The sequence below is a fragment of the Odocoileus virginianus genome, chromosome 11, assembly GCF_023699985.2.
Source record: "Odocoileus virginianus isolate 20LAN1187 ecotype Illinois chromosome 11, Ovbor_1.2, whole genome shotgun sequence".
NCBI classification, from domain to species: Eukaryota; Metazoa; Chordata; class Mammalia; order Artiodactyla; family Cervidae; genus Odocoileus; species Odocoileus virginianus.
This window is the reverse complement of record NC_069684.1, coordinates 49,473,726-49,496,153: the sequence shown is the minus strand read 5'-3', so window position 1 is coordinate 49,496,153 and position 22,428 is coordinate 49,473,726. Positions and strand designations below refer to the sequence as shown.

The following is a 22,428-nucleotide window of genomic DNA, read 5'->3' as shown; positions in this document are numbered from 1 at the left end:
GGAGATCTTCCCAACCCAGGGATTGACCTCTTGCATCTTCTGCACTGGCAGGCGGATTCTTTACCACTGAGTGACCCGGAAAGCCCAGAGTATTAAAGACCCGTACTTTTTTTTTTAATTAAATTTGAGTAAAGTGGCCAAAATGGCGGAGTAGGAAGATCTTCAACTCACCTCTTTTCAGTGGCACACCAAAATTATAACTATTACAGAGCAAATATTGATGAGAAAGAGCAGAAGACAAGCAAAGATCTTCTATAACTAAAGACATAAAGGAACCATAACCAGACAAGAAGGAGGGACAGGGGTGCAGTACAGTCAATAACTATACCTCCACAAGGGTGACCCGCAAAGGGGAGGATAATCACAAGTGTAGAAGTTCTTCCCAAGGAGCAAGGGAACTCCACAAACTTCCAGTTGTGGCTCTCCAAACCGGAAGCCCTGCACCGGGAAGACAAACCCCACAATGTCTGCCCTTGAAGGCCAGCAGGGCGTACATTCAGGAGAGCCAGAGCGCTGTGGGAAATAAACTCCATTCTTAAAGGGTGCACACAAAACCTCAGACGTTCTGGGACGCAGTGCAAGAGCAGTAATTCAAGAGGAGCCTTGGTTAGACCCACCTGCTGATCTCGGAGAGCCTCCCTGCGAGGCAGGGGCCAAGTGGCGCTCATCCAGCGGAAAAAGACACTTGTGGCAGGCATTTCTGGAAGTGTGTTCAACCACGACACTGGTGCTGGCAAGCGCCATTTTTTAATCCTCCCTCTAAGGCCCCGCCCACCAGCCTGTCCACACCAGAGCTGGGACACCTCAGGCCAAGCAGCTAGCTGGGCGGGAACACAGCTCCGCCCACCAGCTGGCCAGCAGGGAGTCCCTGAGCCCAGAGCCGCTTCAGGACCTGGCCTTATCCACCAGAGGGCCCAGGACCGACCACTGACACCAACGCACCCCTAGGGCCCTGTAGCCAGGGACTTTGGGACTGGCTAAGCTCACCAGTGAGCTGGCACTAGCCCCAGGACCGAGCCTCACCCACCAGTAGGTGGACACCAGCTCCAGTATCCCAGTCCTGCAGATGGAGAATCCAGGACCCAGCTCCACCTATCAAGGGGTGGGCACCAGCCAGGGGATCTGATGCCCTGTCTCATCCTCCACTGGGTGGACACCAGCCCCAGGACCACCACAGCCCTAGGGCCTGCTATTTCAGGATGCAGCCCGCAGCAGGCCGGCACCAGCTCCAAGACCCACTGAGTCCTGGTGCTAGCCACCAGCAGGCTAATACCAGCTCTGGGACACCTTTAGCCCCTCAGCTAGCTGCGCCTGGTGGAAATGCCCCCATCCACCAGTGGTGGGACACTAGCCCAGGGAATACCAGGGGCTCTGGTCTGCCAACAGCAGGCTGATAGCTGCTACTAGATGCTCTGGACCCCTCAACCAATAGCCCCAAGATCCAGTTCCGTTGACACAAACTTTGGGATATCCAGACCACACCCCCACCCCCAGACAGCCATGCCAGGAACTGGCCCACCCACCAGCACTAGATCTGGGACCCCAGATCTAGATCTGCAACCACCCACCTCAAACCCAGCTCCACCCACCAGTGAGCCAGCATCAGTCCCCGGACTCCCCACCCCTTTCTGCAACCAGCCACCTGATGACCTAGCCCACAGACAGAAGCCCTCGACAAGGCAGAGCCTAGCAACTAACCAGGAGGAGGGTCAGCCACACCTACCAGACTGCCTATAAATAGTCCACCACAACAGAAGGATCCCGGCAGCCCACATTGGGGGCACCCCTAGAGAATATAGCTCTGGTGACCAGAGGGAAGTGAGCTGCTGGGAAGCACAGGAGTTCTTACAAAAGGTCACTTCTCTGAGGCCAGGAAATGCTGTGGGTTTAAGTTAAATCTTTATGACCTACATTTGACTCTTGTGTGTTTGTCTGTGTGTGTGTACACACGTGTGCATGTGCACATGTTCAGTTGTGTCCGACTCCTTGAGACCCCATGGACTGTAGCCCACCAGGCTTCTCTGTCCATGGAATTTTCCAGGCAAGAATACTAGAGTAGGTTGCCATTTCCTCCTCCAGGGGATCGTCCTGACCCAGGGATTGAGCCCACATCTCTTGTGTCTCCTGCACTGGCAGGCGGATTCTTTACCAACTGTGCCACCTGGGACACTATAGTACTGTATGTCAATTATATCTCAATAAAACTGGAAGAAAAAAATCAAATCTTTTGTCTTTTTACATGCCACTGTGCCCCTCTTTTTTTAAGAACACTAGTTATATATTTATCATTTGCTTAATATTGTCCCACAGGTCTCTGAGGCTCTATGAATGTTTTTTCCACTTTTTTCCTCCATGTTTTCACAATGAATCATTTATACTGATTTATTCTGAAGTTCACTGACTCTTACTTTTTGTTGTTTTCAATATGCTTTTAAGACCATTTACACTTTTAATGTTCTATTTGTTTTATATAAGTAATTACCATTTATCTACTGTGATATTCCCATTAATTATGACCACATTTACATTTAAGTTCTTGAACATGTTTTATAACATATATTTTGAAACTAATTCCAGTATCTGAGTCACCTTAGCATCTAATTCTGTTGATTGCTTTTGGTCTTAACTATAGAACCTGTTTTTCTGTTTCTTCATAGGTTTAGTAATGTTTTATCATATGCTGACACATCCCCTAGACCAAATAGAAACTTTCAAAAGCTCTAGTAGTTGATTCCTACAAACTTCTTTCATATCTTGATACATCTAGTCCCCCTATTCTGCATTGTAAAAAAGTACCTACTTACTGATCCTCTGTAAAACTTTCAGTTATTCAATAATACCACCAGTCCTTAAAATTCTGGAGCAATTAACTTTTACAGATTTCCTAACTGGATCTATGAGTCACTCTGTTCACGTCAGCACTTCTCTGATGAGCAGTTACACTGCAGACTTTGTATATGTACTTATTCATATGGGATTTTTAGAACTGACACATGTTTTCAGGAAAGCTATCTCTTCCTCACTCTATCTCCATCCTCACTCCCAGAATAATTTTGTTAAGGGAGAGATCATATACATCACCTATAACTTCTGTACATGGGGGTTATGACTACATGCATTCTTCTCTTTTCCAATTGCATTTCATATGCATGATACAGCCTTTTCCCTGTTGTCTACTTTTCCTCTTCACTACCCATTTTTACAATATAATGAAAAAATGTACCACTCTTATAACCAGGAAAAAATGATATAAACATGTAATTCAAGGATCCCTTTCTTCCAGAAAATACTCTCTGATTAATCCAATGATTTTTCAAACTTTATCTCTCTCTACTCACTGAACACCGTGCTATTGCTTGTATTACAAAAATTGTAATTTTAGATTACCAAATTATTAAGAATTAACCTAAATTTGAGATTTTAGTGGCACTTTCCCTCAATGTTGTAACTGAAGTGGTCATATAGAATCACTACCTACAAATTGACAGAATTTACATCTTTACAAAATTTTGAGCAAACTAAATTATCCAGTAGGTAGTTTAGTCATTTAGTCATTAGAAATAGAGTATTTCTAAATCCAAAGATCACAAGAACAACAGTGTTTGTGAACTAACCAGGTAAGACTGGTCAGAAAAGAAAATCAATATAATATAGAAGCAAAAACAAAATTTTAAAAATTTAAACATTACACTTAATTTTAAATTTCATCTTTGTGGCAGTTTACATTATGGAAGACACTGTTTTGAAGATGTACACTTTTATCCAACTACTTTAAAAAACAGACTTCACAGATGACCAACAGTAACCTCTACAGAATACTGCTACAGAAATATAGTTTAAGCTTTCTAAACGTAAAGGCCATTTGTCTAATAAAAGTTATCTTGGTGAAAAACCACAAGTCAAATAGTAATAAGCTTATCTTTACCTACCAGTAACTTTGGTTCCAATAACCAAGGGCAAAGGAATCTCATCTGGGAGATCTTTGAATTGTGAAACATCTGCAACTTTCCTTTGTTGTAAGAGCCTTATTTTCTGCCGTTTCTGTTTTAATGCTGATCTTTCTTCCTCAAAAAATGCAGAAGAACATCTAGAATAAATTATAAAAATCATATAAAGTGATAACTGTCCTATATAAAAACTTCCAAGTCACACCATCCATATCACTAATCCCTTTATTTCTTTCATTGAGTGCTGTATTTAAAAATGGGTTCTTAAAAATAATAATTTTCTCCTCACAGAAAATTACCTTTATGTTGTTTTAAAAACAGGACCTTGCAAGATTGAAAGATACATAAGCAGATTGCTTCTTCCTACAAAGCAGAGGGATCTATTGTTCACCATCCTCTGACAAAACTGCATCTGGATCCCAGGTCCTCTCTTAAGAACAAAGTTCAATTTCAATATTCTATTCAAAAGAACATGATAATTTTCCCTGTGACCTAGTAAGCATATCAATATAGGAATTAAAGATGAGACTTGCCACTGTGTAAACTTTTAATCGTATCTTCTGTCTTTAAATATGAATATTGAATGTACTCTTATTTTTAGGGCCCATCTTATTTCTATTTTCAAATTCTAGGATGAACCAAAGGTATTTAAACATAGCTTTCATGCCATAGAACATATATCCATAAAACTATCACTACAGTCAAGATAATGAACATATGAAGATATCAATCAGCCTGGATGGGAGGGGAATTTGGGGGAGAATGGATACATGTATATACATGGCTGGGTCCCCTTGCTGTTCATCTGAAACTATCACAACATTGTTAGTTGGTTATACCCCAAGACAAAATTAAAAGTTTAAAAAAAAAAGAAAAGAAGAATGAGCTCTAAAACCATGAAAAGACATGGAGGAGCCTGAAATGCATCCTACCAAGTAAATGAAGCCAATCTGAAAAGGTTACACTTTGTGTGATCCCAATATATGACATTCCAGAAAATGCAAAGCTACAAAGACAATGAAAAGATCCATGGTTACCAGCAATTGGTGAACTGGTAGAACTTGGAGGATTTTTAGGGCAGTGAAAATACTCTGTAAAATCCTGATATTATAATGGTGGCTATGTCACCACTTGTCAAACCCATAGAACGCACACCACCAAGAGTGAACTCTAATGTAAACTATGGACTTTGGATGATTGGTGCAGGTTCATCAACTGTCACAAATGTACCACTCTGATAGAGGATACTAACAATGAGAGGCTATGTATGTGGGGGGAGAGGCAGTAAATGGAAAATCTCTGTATCTTCCTCTCAATTTTGTTGCAAATCTAAAACTGCTCTTAAAAAAATAAGACGTAAAAAAAAGGGGGGGGGGGCGCAGAAACTGCCAGCTTTTTCAAAGTGTTTATACCATTTTATACTCCCATTAGCAGTGTATAAGAGTTCAAGTTTTCCCACAGATTCACCAACACTTGGCATGCTTAGTCGTGTAAGTTTTTAACACTGTGGTTTTAATTTGCATTTTCCTAATGATTAATTATGTTTAATATCCTCTCATTGGTTTATATGATACCTCTATATCACTGATGAGTTATCATTTCAAATTTTTTTTTACCAATTTGTTAAATGGGATGTTTGATTCTTTTTATTTTTGAGCTGCACCACGTGGCATACAGAATCTTAGTTCCCCAACCAGGGATCAAACATGTGCCCTCTGCAGTGAAAAATGTGGATCCCTCAACAGCGGACCACCAGGGAATTCCCGTTTGAGCTTTATTACTGAATTTTCAGAGTTCTTCATACATTCTGGATATAATACACACTTTTGGCAATCGAATTTTATTCAAATAGCATTTTTGCATAGTAAATACATTCATAGACTTCTAATTTAAAAGGTTCAAAAGGCACTGAAAACTCTAGGGCTTCCCTTGTGGTCAAGTGTCTGCTTTGCAGTGCAGGGGACACTGGTTTGATCCCTGGCCTGGGAAGACACCACGTGCCACAGAGAGACTAGGCCCACGCGCTGCAGCCAGTGAGCCCGCACTCCAGAGCCCGTGCCCTCAGCAAGAGAAGCCGCTGCAGCCGAGAAGCCTGCAAACTGCAAGGAAGAGCCCTCACTCACTGCAACCAGAGAAGGCCTGTGTAGCGATGGAAGATCCAGCATAGCCAAAAATAACTAACTAAATGAGATTAAAAAAGAAAACTCTAATATTCTTATCCCTCGGTTTCCTAGGGTCTTCCAGATGATGACAATAAATTTTGTACATGCCCTTTATTGATATTATACTTTAGAAATATACATGCAAGAAATGCTTATGTTTCCTTCCTATTTTTCTCAAATAGTTACAATATGCTCTATTGTGTATTCTGCTTTCTTAAAGTATCTTAGCAGTACATAAGAAACTTTCTCTGATTTTAAATTAAATGATTTCAGTGTTCTCCGATATTGAGGTATCCTACTTTAATTAATCATTCCTCTATTTATGAACACTTAGGTTTTTAAAAATCTTTTGCTTCTACAAATAGCACTGTACACGTCATTTTATTCATGTATAAGTACTCATAGGAGTACTAGGTCAAAGAGCATGGGAATCCGTAAACTTGACAGGTATTACCAAACTGCCCTCCACAGAGGTTACATAAATTTATTCTCTCACCACCAACAGTGGCTTTTTCACCACGCCATTGCCAACCCAGTATATTCAAACTTTAGGAACTCTATTGTTTTGATAGCTAAAAAACAGTATCTTGGCATACTTTGATTTTGTATTTCTCATTATATGTAAAATTGAACTCTTTCATCTGTTTAGAAGAGCCACTTCTTTCTCCTTTCTTAGGTACTGTTTGTATAAACAGACATTTTAATTACAGGTTATTTGATATTTTTTTACTGATTCGTAAGGATTGAGGGTGGGAGGAGAAGGGGACGACAGAGGATGAGATGGTTGGATGGCATCACCGATTCTACTGACATGAGTTTGAGTAAACTCCGGAAGTTGGTGATGGACAGGGAGGCCTGGTGTGCTGCAGTCCATGGGGTGGCAGAGTCAGACACGACTGAGCGACTGAACTGAACTGATTTGTAGTTCTTCAAATATTTAGAAATTGGTCCTTTGTGGTAAGAATTATATATATTTCTGTCACTGTCTTTTGACTTTATGGGTTTTTTTGGGGGTGAGCAATGCAAAATGCTTTTTTTTAAACAAAATCAAATTTATCAATATTTTATTTTATGATTCCTAGCTCTGGGGACTGTTAAAAAGATCTTCCCCAATTCAAGATTAAGCAAAACTCTCCTACAGGTTCCCCTAGTAGTTTTACTCTTTCATTTAAAAAATCTGAATCTTTGATCCTTTCAAATCTTTTCTGGTGTAAGGTCTGAGGTATGAAATCAACTTGTTTTTTCTTAGATTGCTTCAGAGTGGTCTCAATATCCACTGAACAATAACCTCCTTCTCGCCTCTATGCCTGAGATGCAGTGTTATTATGTATTAAAATTTTGTGGACATCTTTGATTCAATAAAGATATTCTAACCTTACTGGAGTGTAGCTGATCTACAATGCTGTGTTAATTTCATGGACCTTTTCTCCTTTTGAATTCATCTTTTTATTCAAGTACCACTATGACATCATTTTGATTATGATCATGTTATATCAGTGCTAATATCTGGTAATACACACTACAAACATACGTATGACACTACACAATCTCCCCTCATTACTTTGTTTCTTCAGAATTTCCCTGGCTCTTCCTGTTTGATTTCTTCTCTTCATGTGAAATTTGGAACGAGTTGGTCTAGTTTTTTTTTTTTTTAAAGGCCTACTGATATTTTCACTGGGACTGATTTTAGACTGCTGAGTATTCTGCACATTTTCTGCTAATCTCTTTCCTGGATTCTTTTTTTTAGGATATTTGAAAGTGTACTATATCAATAATTTGTAATGTACATCAGCTTCCTCAAAAAAAGAAAAACTACAAACTTTTGCTGATAATAAAGACTTCATTTAAACTGTTAATCTATCTTGATGAAGTAAAGAACTCTAAGATTCAACAATGTTATGGTAACCCTATTAATAGAGGATAAACTAACAAGAGAAATAATGACAATCAAACTGCAGAATTATAACTAAATAAAATAGTGAGTAATACTTCACTCTGACAATAATTTGAAACAGTGTGGCTCCATTTACTCAAACATGTAAAGTTACAGCAAAAAGCCCTCAAATGGCCTAATTACCAAAGACCATAAATTACCTGTGTGAAGCACAGTACACATCACATTTTGATTTGTTCTTATAAATGAGGGCAATACTTAAAACAGGAGCAGTGACAGCTCTTACTACAAGGGATAAAATAGAAATAAACCAGCTCAATGAAAAGTTCTCCTTGAATTTCATTATTATCTATAGAAATCACGTAAACTAAATTCCAGGTCTATTTGTTCAAGTCACTTTATATTTCAAGTCTCCCCTAAATTTTCCTACCATTTAAAATGAAAAACTCTTAAACATGCTTTTACTAGGCTGACAGATCAAACATGAGAACTAATGATATACAGTATATTACAAAATTTCACTCAAAAGTAATATAAGATTTTCTGATATATTAAGAAAGCAAGCTAATACTAGAAAAAGCAAAGGTAGTTTCACATGAAAGGTAATTTGAAAAGTAATTCTCAAGAAGTAACATATTGGATATATTCACTTGATTCATTTTTACATAAAGTAAAACATGCATTTGTGGAAAGGATCATAAGTGGATCACTTATTATCTTGAAGTGATAAGAGTTTTTAAAAAGGTAATAATAATGTATGTATAATCTCACAGCTTCATTAAATGCTTGCGAGGCCATCCTTAAATATTTTCTGGAACATAGTGCATCAGTTTCAGTTCAGTCACTCAGTCATGTCCGACTCTTTGGGACCCCATGAACCATAGCATGCCGGCCTCTCTATCCCTCACCAACTCCCGGAGATTACCCAAACTCATGTCCATTGAGTCTGTGATGCCATCCAGCCATCTCATCCTCTGTCGTCCCCTTCTCCTCCTGCCCTCTATCTTTCCCAGCATCAGGGTCTTTCCCAAGGAGTCAGTTCTTCACATCAGGTGGCCAGAGTATTGGAGTTTGAGCTTCAGCATCAGTCCTTCCAATGAACACCCAGGACTGATCTCCTTTAGGATGGACTGGTTGGATCTCCTTGCAGTCCAAGGGACTCTCAAGAGTCTTCTCCAACACCACAGGTCAAAAGCATCAATTCTTCAGTGCTCAGCTTTCTTTACAGCTCAACTCTCACATCCATACATGACCACTGGAAAAACCATAGCTTTGACTAGACGGACCGTTGTTGGCAAAGCAATGTCTCTGCTTTTTAATATGCTATCTAGGTGGGTCATAACTTTCCTTCCAAGGAGTAAGCGTCTTTTAATTTCATGGCTGCAATCACCATCTGCAGTGACTTTGAAGCCCAGAAAAATAAAGTCAGCCACTGTTTCCACTGTTTCCCCATCTATTTGCCATGAAGTGATGGGACCAGATGCCATGATCTTAGTTTTCTGAATGTTGAGCTTTAAGCCAACCTTTTCACTTTCCTCTTTCACTTTCATCAAGAGGCTCTTTAGTTCTTCACTTTCTGCCATAAGGGTGGTATCACCTGCATATCTGAGGTTATTGATATTTCTCCCAGCAATCTTGAGTCCATATTGTGCTTCTTCCAGACCAGTGTTTCTCACGATGTACTTTGAATATAAGTTAAATAAGCAGGATGACAATATACAGCCTTGACGTACTCCTTTTCCTATTTGGAACCAGTCTGTTGTTTCATGTCCAGTTCTAACTGTTGCTTCTTGACCTGCATACAAGTTTCTCAAGAGGCAGGTCAGATGGTCTGGTATTCCCATCTCTTTCAGAATTTTCCACAGTTTATTGTGATCCACACAGTCAAAGGCTTTGGCATAGTCAATAAAGCAGAAATAGATGTTTTTCTGGAACTCACTTGCTTTTTTTGATGATCCAGCAAATGCTGGCAATTTGATCTCTGGTTCCTCTGCCTTTCTAAAACCAGCTTGAATATCTGGAAGTTCACAGTTCACATACTGCTGAAGCCTGGCTAGGAGAATTTTGAGCAGTACTTTGCTAGCGTGTGAGATGAGTGCAACTGTGCGGTAGTTTGAGCATTCTTTGGGATTGCCTTTCTTTGGGATTAGAATGAAAACTGACCTTTTCCAGTTCTGTGGCCACTGCTGAGTTTTCCAAATTTGCTGGCATATTGAGTGCAGCACTTTCACAGTATCATCTTTTAGGATTTGAAATAGCTCAACTGGAATTCCATCACCTCCACTAGCTTTGTTTGTAGTGATGCTTCCTAAGGCCCACTTGACTTCACATTTCAGGATATCTGGCTCTAGGTGAGTGATCACATCATCGTGATTATCTGGGTCGTGAAGATCTTTTTTGTATAGTTCTTCTGTGTATTCTTGCCACCTCTTCTTAGTATCTTCTGCTTCTGTTAGATCCATACCATTTCTGTCCTTATTGAGCCCATCTTTGCATGAAATGTTCCCTTGGTATCTCTGATTTTCTTTAAGAGACCTCTAGTCTTTCCCATGCTGTTGTTTTTTTCTATTTCTTTGCATTGATCGCTGAGGAAGGCTTTCTTATCTCTCCTTGCTATTCTTTGGAACTCTGCATTCAAATGGGTATATCTTTCCTTTACTCCTTTGCTTTTCACTTCTCTTCTTTTCACAGCTATTTGTAAGGCCTCCTCAGACAGCCATTTTGCTGTTTTGCATTTCTTTTTCTTGGGGATGGTCTTGATCCCTGTCTCCTGTACAGTGTCATGAACCTCCGTCCATAGTTCATCAGGCACTCTGTCTATCAGATCTAGTCCCTTAAATCTATTTGTCACTTCCAATGTATAATCATAAGGGATTTGATTTAGGTCATACCTGAATGGTCTAGTGGTTTTCCCCACTTTCTTCAATATAAGTCTGAATTTTGTGTAAGGAGTTCATGATCTGAGCCACAGTCAGCTCTTGGTCTTGTTTTTGCTGACTGTATAGAGCTTCTCCATCTTTGGCTGCAAAGAATATAATCAATCTGATTTCCATGTTGGCAATCTGGTGATGTCCATGTGTAGAGTCTTCTCTCGTGTTGTTGGAAGAGGGTGTTTGCTATGACCAGTGCGTTCTCTTGGCAAAACTCTATTAGTCTTTGCCCTGCTTCATTCTGTACTCTAAGGCCAAATCTGCCTGTTACTCCAGGTGTTTCTTGACTTCCTACTTTTGCACTCCAGTCCCCTATAATGAAAAGGACATCTTTTTTGGGTGTTAGTTCTAAAGGGTCTTGTAGGTCTTCATAGAACTGTCCAACCTCAGCTTTTTCAGTGTTATTGGTCAGGACATAGACTTGGATTACCGTGATATTGAATGGTTTGCCTTGGAAACGAAGAGAGATCATTCTGTTGTTTTTGAGATTGCATCCAAGTACTGCATTTCAGACTCTTTTGTTGACCATGATGGCTACTCCATTTCTTCTAAGGGATTCCTGTCCACAGTAGTAGATATAATGGTCATCTGAGTTAAATTCACCTATTCCAGTGTTTTAGTTTGCATTCCTAGAATGCTGACGTTCACTCTTGCCATCTCCTGTCTGACCACTTCCAATTTGCCTTGATTCATGGATCGAACATTCCAGGTTCCTATGCAATACTGCTCTTTACAGCATCAGACCTTGCTTCTATCACCAGTCACATCCACAACTGGGTATTGGTTTTGCTTTGGCTCCATCCCTTCATTCTTTCTGGAGTTATTTCTCCACTGATCTCCAGTAGCATACTGGGCACCTACTGACCTGGGAAGTTCATCTTTTAGTGTCCTATCTTTTTGCCTTTTCATACTGTTCAGAACATGGTGTTCTCGAGGCAAGAATACTGAAGTGGTTTGCCATTCCCTTCTCCAGTGGACCACATTCTGTCAGACCTCTCCACCACGACCTGACCATCTTGGGTGGCCCCACACGGCATGGCTTAGTTTCATTTAGTTAGACAAGGCTGTGGTCCATGTGAACAGATTAGCTAGGCTAAGTTTTCTGTGATTGTGATTTCAGTCTGTCTGCCCCCTGATGCCCTCTCTCAGCGCCTACCGTCTAACTTGGGTTTCTCTTAGTGAGGTATAGATAATATAAAAAAATTATGTTCAAAGCCTATGATCTGAAGAAAAATGAAATTGTGTATTTAACTACAAGTTGCCTAAGTATAAAAAGCACCTACATTAATGCTGGTCAATAGAATATATTTAACATATAACTAATTACTCTGGAAAGTCATGTTTTGGTACTAGTCTTTTAAACAAAACATTATTTTTACCTCCGTGGTTTCCCCATAAGCCTCCTGATTTTTCCCCATTCCACTCTTGTTAATTTTCTCGTTTTCAAATTAGGAAAAGATTCCTTTAGACACACACAGAAGTCATTGTCACCTTCAAAAAGCGGTCTGTAAAAGAGAAATGGTATTTTGAGTTAATATACAGTCTGAGACATAAAATTCAAAACTTGCATTCCAATTTTGAACATCAATCAATCCCAAGACACCAAACTTGCACTTCTACCCAAAATATATACAAAATGAGCACAAATTCCAAGTGTTAAAATTAAACTAAATCATTTACATTTATAAAACAAATAATGTGTAACAGGCAGATTTGGCCTTGGAGTACAGAATGAAGCAGGGCAAAGACTAATAAATACAGTTTTGCCAAGAGAACGCACTGGTCATAGCAAACATCCTCTTCCAACAACACAAGAGAAGACTCTACACATGGACATCACCAGATTGCCAACACTGAAATCAGATTGACTATATTCTTTGCAGCCAAAGATGGAGAAGCTCTATACAGTCAGCAAAAACAAGACCAGGAGCTGACTGTGGCTCAGACAAACAAGAGGTACTGTCTGTGCTTGAGATTCCAGGAGACACTAATTTTCATTAAATCTCCTATAGGAGTCTATCCTTTGGGAAGTTATTTTAGCACTATCATTGTATCTGGTGAGGATAAAGAATGTAAGCTACAAAGTATCTTTGTCCCAAAGATAATAAATACCATCACCAAGGAGTTCTCTTTGATATTAAATTAGTTTTAGGAAAGGAGGGGACTCTAAAGAGTTAGATTAGTTCTGAGGAAATGCAGAACACAGATTATACTAGGACACCCCGAGAGCTCTCTTAATTAAGATAATGAAAAAATTTGTGGACAAAAACAAGACAATTTTATTGACGAGTTTGGGAAAGGAGGAACCAGTCTTAGTAATGACACATGAATGTTTTGGGCTTAAATATGAAATGTTCATGAGACTAACAAGGTTCAGAGTAGGCAACTGGTAACAACAGAGAAAGGAAATAAAGATAAGTAGCCAGCAAAGCAAGCACCACTGACAAGCATGGATTAGATAAGATTAGATTGCAGTGTATGAGAAATCAGAACCTTTCCTCAATGAATTCTGTTGTTGAATAATTGAATTTCAGTGAAATCTCTTACTATGTTCTACTTAAACACTTACATGTAATTAAAAAGTGCATGAATATCACCCCCGAAATAGACTGTTAAAAATCTTCCTTAATCACTTTTACCATTCATAACTGTTTCTCCACTACTATACTAGCATTTACAATCTTAAGATTTATAAAACAAGTCCCATTCACTGCAAATAATGGTGCTTTGGTTTCAGGGTATCTCCACTGCATAGTCTTTGCAAATTATAATATAGAAATTATATTTTCATTTGATTTTTCACAAAAACTTATAACAACTTCTTCTCCAAAAGAGAGGAAGCAAGAAAAGCATGAAAAACGGAAACAGATCAAACTAGAATGAGTAATAGGAAAAGAAATTCAGGAAAAAAACAGAATCAAAATAGACCTCTAGAAAAAGTTGAGGCTTTTAACATGTGAAAACCTTAAACTTCTGATTCAAATGATATTCATGATATGAGCCGTGATACATACTTATCTATATTTGAGTAGAACCATTCATATATGCACCATTTATGTGCTTTGGGAAGCTTGAGTAAATTACGTAATCGAAAACCAATCTTCTGTGAGGCCTTCTTATCTGGTGTTGACATTGTTGCTGTAAATTTCTATACAATAAAAAAAAAAAAGAGATTAATTACAGTTCCATTAAGTAAAAGTGAACATCCATAACACTGACTACATTTGTAAAAAGGTAAAGATTATGGTTAAGTACTCAAAAAGATTCAACAATATACAAAATAAATTTGCCATTATTTAACAAATACACATTTTAATTATCTTACAAAGTTAAAGCCTCCAGTTTCATAACAAATTTTGACAAGGAGGGTGAAATATTTGCTCCCACCATGCTTACACTACAGTACAATTTCAATTTAGGTATGTAGGAAGAAGGTACTTACAAAAACTATTTCTGCAGTTTTTGGGCTAGAAAAGACCAGTAAGGACTTTGATACAATTATGAGAGAGATTAAGAGAAAGAACATGCAGAAAATATCACTAATTTATATGAATTTTAAAAGTGCTGGGAAAGATGTTTTGTATTCATGGATTGGGAGAATATTGTTAAAATGTCTATAATACCCAAAGCAATCTACAGATTCAATGCAATCTCTATTAAAATTTCAATGGCATTTTTCACAGAAACAGAACAAGCAATCCAAAAACTGTTATGAAACCACAAAAACACCCTGAGTAGCCAAAGTGATCTTTAGAAAAAAGGACAAAACCAGAGGCATCACACTCCCTAATCTAATAATATAGATTATATACTATATTACAAACCTATAGTAATCAAAATGTGATAGGACTAGCATAAAAACAGATAGGTTAGGCCAATGGAACAGAACTGAGCCCAGAAATAAATGCATGCAAATATGGTCAATTGATATTTGACAAGGAAACCAAGAATACTCAATTGGGGAAAAGATAGTCTCTTTGGTAAATGGTGTTGGAAATGGTTTTCACAAGCCAAAGAATAAAACTGGCTACCTGTCTTACATCACAAAAATAAACTCAAACAGATTAGAGCCTTAAATGTAAATGTAAAACCTGACACTATAAAATTCCTAGAAGAAAACATAGGGGAAAATCTCCTTGACACTGGTCTTGGTGATAATTTTTTTTGGAGATGACACCAAAAGCAAAGACAACAGAAGCAACAATCAACAAGTGGGACTACACCAAACAAAAAAGCTCCTGCACCACAAAAGAAACAATCAACAAAATGAAAAGGCAGGCTACAGAATGGGAGAAAATATTTCCAAATCATATATCTGACAAGAGGTTAATACCCAAAAAATATAAGGAACTCACACAACTCCACAACAAAAAGGCAATCTGATTTAAAATGGGCGGAGGATTTGAATAGACATTTTTCCAAAGATGACACACAAATGGCAAACGGGTACGTGAAAAGGTGCTCAACATCACTATCAAGGAAATGCCACAGTAAGATATTACTTGACATCTGTAAGAATGACTATTACCAAAATTAAAGAAATAACAAGTGTTGGAGACCACGTGGAGAAAAGAGAACCCTTGTAAACTGCTGGTAGAAATGTAAATTGGTGTGGCCAGGAGGCAAAACAGTACGGAGGTTGCTCAAAAAATTAAAAATAGATGTACCATATAATCCAGCAATTCTAATTCTGGGTGTTTATCCAAAGGAAATGAACTCACTTATCTCCAAAAGATACATGCACCCCCAAGTACATTGTAGAATTATTTACAATAGCCAAGACATGGAAGCAACTGCTGCATACACTGACAAATGAACAAATAAAGAAAATGTGGTATGTATGCAGATGGAATATTATTCAGTCATTAAAAAGAAGGAAATTTTGCCATTTGTGACAACATGGATAGGGCTTGAGGACACCATGCTAAGTGAAATAAGTCAGAGAAAGATAAACACCGTATACTTTTACTTATATGTATAACTTTAAAAAAAAAAAAAATCACTCCTCTCCCCTCAAAAAACGCAAACTCAACAGAAAACAGCTACAGAGAACCGACTGGTGGTTGTCAGAGGCAGGATAGGGGGACAGATGAAATAGATAAAAAAATGGTCAAAGGATACAAACTTTCAGTTATAAAATAAGTAAGTTATGGGTATGTAATGTACAGCATGGTGACTATCTCATACTATATATCGGAAAGTTGCTAAAAGAATAAATTTTTAAAGTTCTCATCACAAGAAAAAAAATTTTTAACTATGGGGATGGATGTTAACTAGACTAGACTTACTGTGATGATCATTTCACAAAATACACAAATAGTGAAATCATTACATTGCATACCTGAAGGTATCAATTATATTTCATTTTTAAAAAAGCTTAAAAACATCATCAGAACATCAAAAAAATACCACACAACCACGTGAAATTCATGTCAAGAATACAAGAAAGAGCCAGTATTAGAAAACTATTAGTGTAATGTGCCATTAATAAATGAATAATGAAAATCATATGATCACTTCCACTGATGCTAAAACACTTGATAAAATCCAATACCTACTAAAAAAACTCTTAGTGGAATAAAAATTGACAAAATGACTAAAAAAACACAATATGCCAAAAGTTAAGTGATACAGCTAAAGCAGTACCTGAAAGAAAAATTTAATTCATTGGGTAAATGCTTGTACTAGGAAAAAAAGGAAGGTTTCAAATATGATCTATCCTTCCACCTTAAGAAATGAGAAAAAAAAGAACAAAGAAAACTCAAAGCAACTAGAGGAAGAAAATAATAAAAATCAGAGCAAAAATAATAGAAATAAAAAACAGAAAACCAATAGAAGAAAAATCAATAAAATAAAAAATTGAAGGAAAAAAATCAACAAAATTAATAAGCCTTTAGTTATACTGACCAAGAAAATAAAAATAAATGAATACTTTCTTAACCTTCAAAACACATTTCTCGGGCTTCCCTGGTGGCTCAGTGGTAAAGAATCCACCTTCAATTCAGGAGACATGAGTTCGATCCCTGATCTGGGAAGATCCATGCCACAGAGCAAATAAACCCACGTGCTACAACCATTGAGCCTGTGCTCCAGAGCCCATGAATCCCAACTACTGAGCTCATGGGCCACAATTACTGATGCTCGTGTGCTCTGGAGCCCGTGCTCCACAACAAAAGCTACTGCAATAAGAAGCTTGTGCACAGCAACGAGGGCAGCCCCTGTTCTCCACAACTAAAGAAAAGCCCATGCATCAAGGAAGATATAGCACAGCCAAAAATAAATAAATTAACACATTTCTCCCCAATCCAATCCAAAAGTCAGGATTATATTCAACATTAAAATTCTGAACATTTCTCATTAAAGTGAGGAATATGATAAAGATGTTGATTATACTATTTTGACATTGTTTTGATGGTAGAATTAGCCAGTTGAAGAAAAGGAATAAAACTGTAAATTTGCAGGTGACATGACTTCCCCAGAAAACTAAAAAAAAAAAATCAACTTTAAGAACCTAATAAGAATAAAAATTTAATAAAGTGGGAGAAAACAAAGCTGTTATCCAAAATTCTCTATTTTTAAAAGATATTATCGTCTCCCTATATAAATGAAAACAGATTAGACAATAAAACAAGAAATATATTGTTTATTACAGCAACAATGGTGAGAACAAAGCATTAAACACCTAGGAATACACTTAAGAAATGTGCAAGATTGACATGGAAAAGAAACTTAAAGTCTGGAATCAAGACTGCCAGGAGAAATATCAACAACCTCATATAGGCAGATGACACCAACCTAATGGCAGAAGGTGAAGAGGAATTAAAGAGCCTCTTGATGAAGATGAGGAGAGTGGAAAAAGCTGGTTTAAAAACCAAACATTCAAAAAACTAAGATCATGGCATCCAGTTCCATCACTTCATGGCAAACAGATGGGGAAACAATGGAAACAGTGGCAGATTTTATTTTCTAAAGCTCCAAAATCACTGTGGATGGTGACTGCAGCCATGAAACTAAAAGACGCTTGCTCCTTGGGAGAAAAACTATGACCAACCTAGACAGCGTATTAAAAAGCAGAGATGTTACTTTGCCAACAAAGGTCCGTCTAGTCAAAACTATGGTTTTTGCAGGAGTCATGTATGGATGTGAGAGTTGGACCATAAAGAAAGCCGAGCACTGAAGAATCGATGCTTTTGAATTGTGGTGTTGGAGAAGACTCTTCAGAATCCCTTGGACTGCAAGGAGATCAAACCAGTCAATCTGAAAGGAAATCAGTACTGAATATTCATTGGAAGGACTGATGCTAAAGCTGAAAACTCCAATACTTTGGCCACCTGATGTGAAGAACTGACTCCTTGGAAAAGACCCTGATGCTGGGAAAGACTGAAGGCAGGAGAAGGTGAAAGGGGCGACAGAGGATGAGATGGTTGGATGGCATCACTGATTCAACAGACATGAGTTTGAGCAAACTCTGGGAGATAGCGAAGGACAGGGAAGCCTGGTATGCTGCAGTACATGGAGTCAAACATGACCTAGCAACTAAACGACAACAAAAAAAGGGGCAAAAAGGCTTGAATAAGTGGAACTACAGCTAGTTCTTGGAAGGGTAATCCCAATGTTACATGTCATATTCCCCAAATTAATTTATAATATTACTGCAATATCAATGAAAATCCCAACAGACTCTTTTTCCTAGTCAAGTTGATTCTAAAGCTCATATGGAAAAATAAATGTGAAAGAGTACTCAGGAAAATCTTAAAAAAGAATAAGTAATGTTATATCAGAAGCTAAAACATAATATATGCTAAGTTGCTTCAGTCGTTTCCGACTGTGCGACCCCATGGACAGCAGCCCACCAGGTTCCCCTGTCCATGGGATTCTCCAGGCAAGAATACTGGAGTGGGTTGCCATTTCCTTCTCCAAAACATAATATAAAGTCACATTAAAATAATTTGATACTAGCACATAGAGATATACTAGATATAAAGAGATAGGAAGTCTAGAAATAAACCCAAATATATAGAGAATTTAGCTTGTCATGCAGTAGCATTATAAACCAATGCAAAAAAGATGGATTATTCAGTAAATGTTACCAGGACAACTAAACAGTCCTCTGGGAAAAAAATCTGGTTGCAGTCTTACCTCATTCCTTATTCCAAAATAAATTTCAGACAGTTGAAGATTTAAAATTTTTTTTTAAAAAAATGAAATAAGAAATAGAGAACTCTAAAACTATACATTTTAGACTAGGGAAGGTTTTTCTGACCATACAACCAAAAACTCATTAAAAGGAAACAGGTATATTTGACCTATAGAATCTTTTTCAGTCCTCTATGGTGAAAAATACAGAAATAAAGCAAAAGACAAACTATTATACAAACTCTGAAAAAATTATAATATAAATAGCCAAAGGACTAATATTCTTAATATATACAAAGTTCTTACAAATTAATCAGAAATGATCAACAATTTAATTTTTAAAAATGGGAGAAAGACTTCCCTGGTGTTACAGCAGATAAGAATCCACCTGCCAATGTAGGAGACACAGGTTTGATCCCTGGTCCAGGAAGATTCCAAATGTTGTGGAGTGACTAAGCCCATGAGCTACAACTACTGAGTCCACACTCTAGAGCCTGTATTCTGCAACAACAGCAACCACTGCAATGAGAATCCCACACACAACAACAAGGAGTAGGCCCTACTTGCTTCAACTAGAGAAAGCCAATGTGCAGCAACAAAGCCCAACACAGAAAAATAAATAAATAAATAAATAAAATTAAAAATTAAAAAAAAAAGCAGAAAGTTTATAACAAAGGAAAGAAAGTTTATAAATGTATATGAAAATTATCTTACCATCACTCATAGATGACATACCAACTAAAAACAAATGAGATGCTGTTATGAGATTAGCAAAAATCCAGCTGTTTGGTTATATACTGGATTGATGAACATTAGACAAAATAGGTACTGTGATATATTATTGGCTGAAAGTATAAGCCAGTACAATTTCTTTGGAGAATAATCTGGCACTACTTTAAAAACTTTAAATGTGCATATCCTGTGATCCAGTAATTCCACATTTTAGGCATCTAAAATTTATACAAACATGCTTGGGATGTTCACCACAGCACTGTGTATAACAGTGAAAACTCAGAAACCACTTGAGTGTCAGTAAATAGAGAATTTATAAATAAATTATGGTATAAGGTTGAATACTCCAAAACAGCAGAAAGAAATGAAACACCGAAGCCTGTCTAACTAAATCAGTTGGCATGGCCAGATCTCAAAAACAAACTTTTGATTCCACTGCAGGGGGCCTAGCTTCAATCCCTGGTCAGGGAACTAAGATCTCCACAAGCCACAAGACAAAAAAAAAAAAACAAAAAAACAGACTTTTGAGTGAAAAAATAAATTACAGAATGATGACTGATACAATATCATGAAAATACTACTACAAATGTAATTTTTAAACTACATACACAAAACAATACTATATATTTTCTACGAATACATATAGAAAGGTTTAGAAGTATTAAAGAGGTCTAAAAGTGGTTGGTTATCAATGGAAGAGGGAAACAGATCTGAAGGGTAGATGAAGGTTAAAATTAACTTTTTATTTCTAAATATAAAAATTTATTTTGGAAAGACTGTAAATTTATAGAAAAGTTGCAAAGACAGTACAGAGTTCCCATATGCCCTTCATCCAGCTTTCCCTAATGTTAACATCTTATATAACCATGGTTTGTCAAAACTAAGAAATTAACACTGGTATAATACTATTAACTAAACCATAGACTTTATTTGGATTTTTTCAGTTTTTCCATTAACGTCCTTTTTCTGGCCCAGAATCCAATTCAGGATACCACATGGTACTTAGAAAGTTGACTTTTTAATATACAAAAAAAAAAAATTATATGTCATGAGTCGTTTAGCATAAATAATAACCAAATTATTATAAAATATTACTATCAGAAAGAGTGCTATTCTTATTTCTATTGAGTTATTGACCCAGATTTTAAAACAGGGTATTGGTGGCTCATTGGACATAAAACTGTATTGAAGATCCCTCTGTTGAGTATGAAGAAATACAGTCAATTTGCTAGTGGAAATACAAGTTATTACAACTTTTATAAATAGATTATTAGGTAGTATCTTCCAAAGTTTAAGTGTAAAGACCCTTGCAGTAATTACACTTCTAGGGGTTTATTCAATAAATGGAAAATGGAGTGAATACTACTGCTTTTTCTTTTTTTGAGATGATCAAAATGTCTTAAATTGGCTGTGGTAACTGTTGCACACATCTATGCGTATATTTAAAGCATACTGAATTGTCTGCTTTCTTAATTACATCTCAATAAAGCTACAACAAAAAAAGAAAGGCTCTGAAGACAGGCTGTCTGCCATTCAGTATCAGCTTTCACTTCCCAGCTTTGTGATCTTGAATAGGATAACTTCTCTGTGTCTGCTTTCTCATCTGAAAAATGCAAAATAAGTAACCTAACCATGGGGGATTTGAAGATTAAATCAAAGTATTACATACGAAGTGCTTAGAACAGGATCTGGAACATACTAAGGACTCAGTAAAAATTGGATTTTAGTAATCTTTCAGCTCTGGGTGATGCTCTTTAAACAAAAAGAATACAGCAGATTAGAGGCTGTGATTAGGAGGGTAAGAAAATAAGACATATCATATAAATGAAGACTGAAAGAACTAGGCATGTTAAGACTAGAAAAGAGAAAACTCAGAGGATATAAAAATTTTTAACATATTTGAGTAAGTCTCATATCATATCTGTCCTGTGTTATATTTGCTCTGTATTGCTCAGAAATTGAAAGGTCTTTGTAAAACAGTCCCAGAAGGAATGAAATGTGCCTGGGGAGGAGGGCTTTGGATTGACTTGGGGGAGGATGGCTTCACAGTCACAAAGACCAGAGTTCTCTGTATGTTTGAAATTTTTCCTAATAAATAGCTGAAGAGTGATTTAAAAAAAAAACTTTTATTAAACTCCATATGTTTGGAAATTTTAAAAAATCTAAGTAGAATTAAAACATCCAAATTATCCTTCCAAGGTCAACACAGCGGACTTCCCTGGCAGTCCAGTTGAGGCAGGAGGTAGATTGGGCTCCCACCCAGGGTAAAGCGATAGGAGATTCATCCCCTGTGGACAGAAACTCCAAGACAAGAATAGCAGAACAATTAAGAGAGGAGACTGGACCCTGCCCAGACCACATATTTCTCATTCTCGAAGTCAGGAGATCTCCCTGACCACATATGTGCAGAAAGGCTCCCTGGAAGTCAAAAGCAGAGTGGTGCTAACTGATGCTCTACCCACATGCCTCTTTGGTAGAATCCATCTTGGCTGAGAGATACGTGCGCACACTGGGGCGAATCCTGTAATACACCGGATATGGACTCTGAACCAGGCAAATCAAAATGACTAGCCAGAGGAGGACAGGAAGAAAAGCCCCAGGTAAGTGATCCAAACTGCTGAGGGGAT

General features: G+C 37.5%; 1 protein-coding gene across 3 annotated transcripts in view; it reads right to left on the bottom strand.

Moving 5' to 3' along the window:
* Positions 1 to 22,428, bottom strand: part of LIN9 (lin-9 DREAM MuvB core complex component) — an 83,411-nt gene that overhangs the window by 49,001 nt on the left and 11,982 nt on the right. For all 3 annotated transcript variants that reach the window (XM_020915259.2, XM_020915261.2, XM_020915260.2), the window contains exons 5-7: positions 13,948 to 14,081; positions 12,313 to 12,438; positions 3,930 to 4,087 (exon numbers count right to left, since the gene is read on the bottom strand). In XM_020915259.2, the coding sequence (XP_020770918.1) occupies positions 3,930 to 4,087; positions 12,313 to 12,438; positions 13,948 to 14,081 (418 nt within the window). The remainder of the gene's footprint in view (positions 1 to 3,929; positions 4,088 to 12,312; positions 12,439 to 13,947; positions 14,082 to 22,428) is intronic.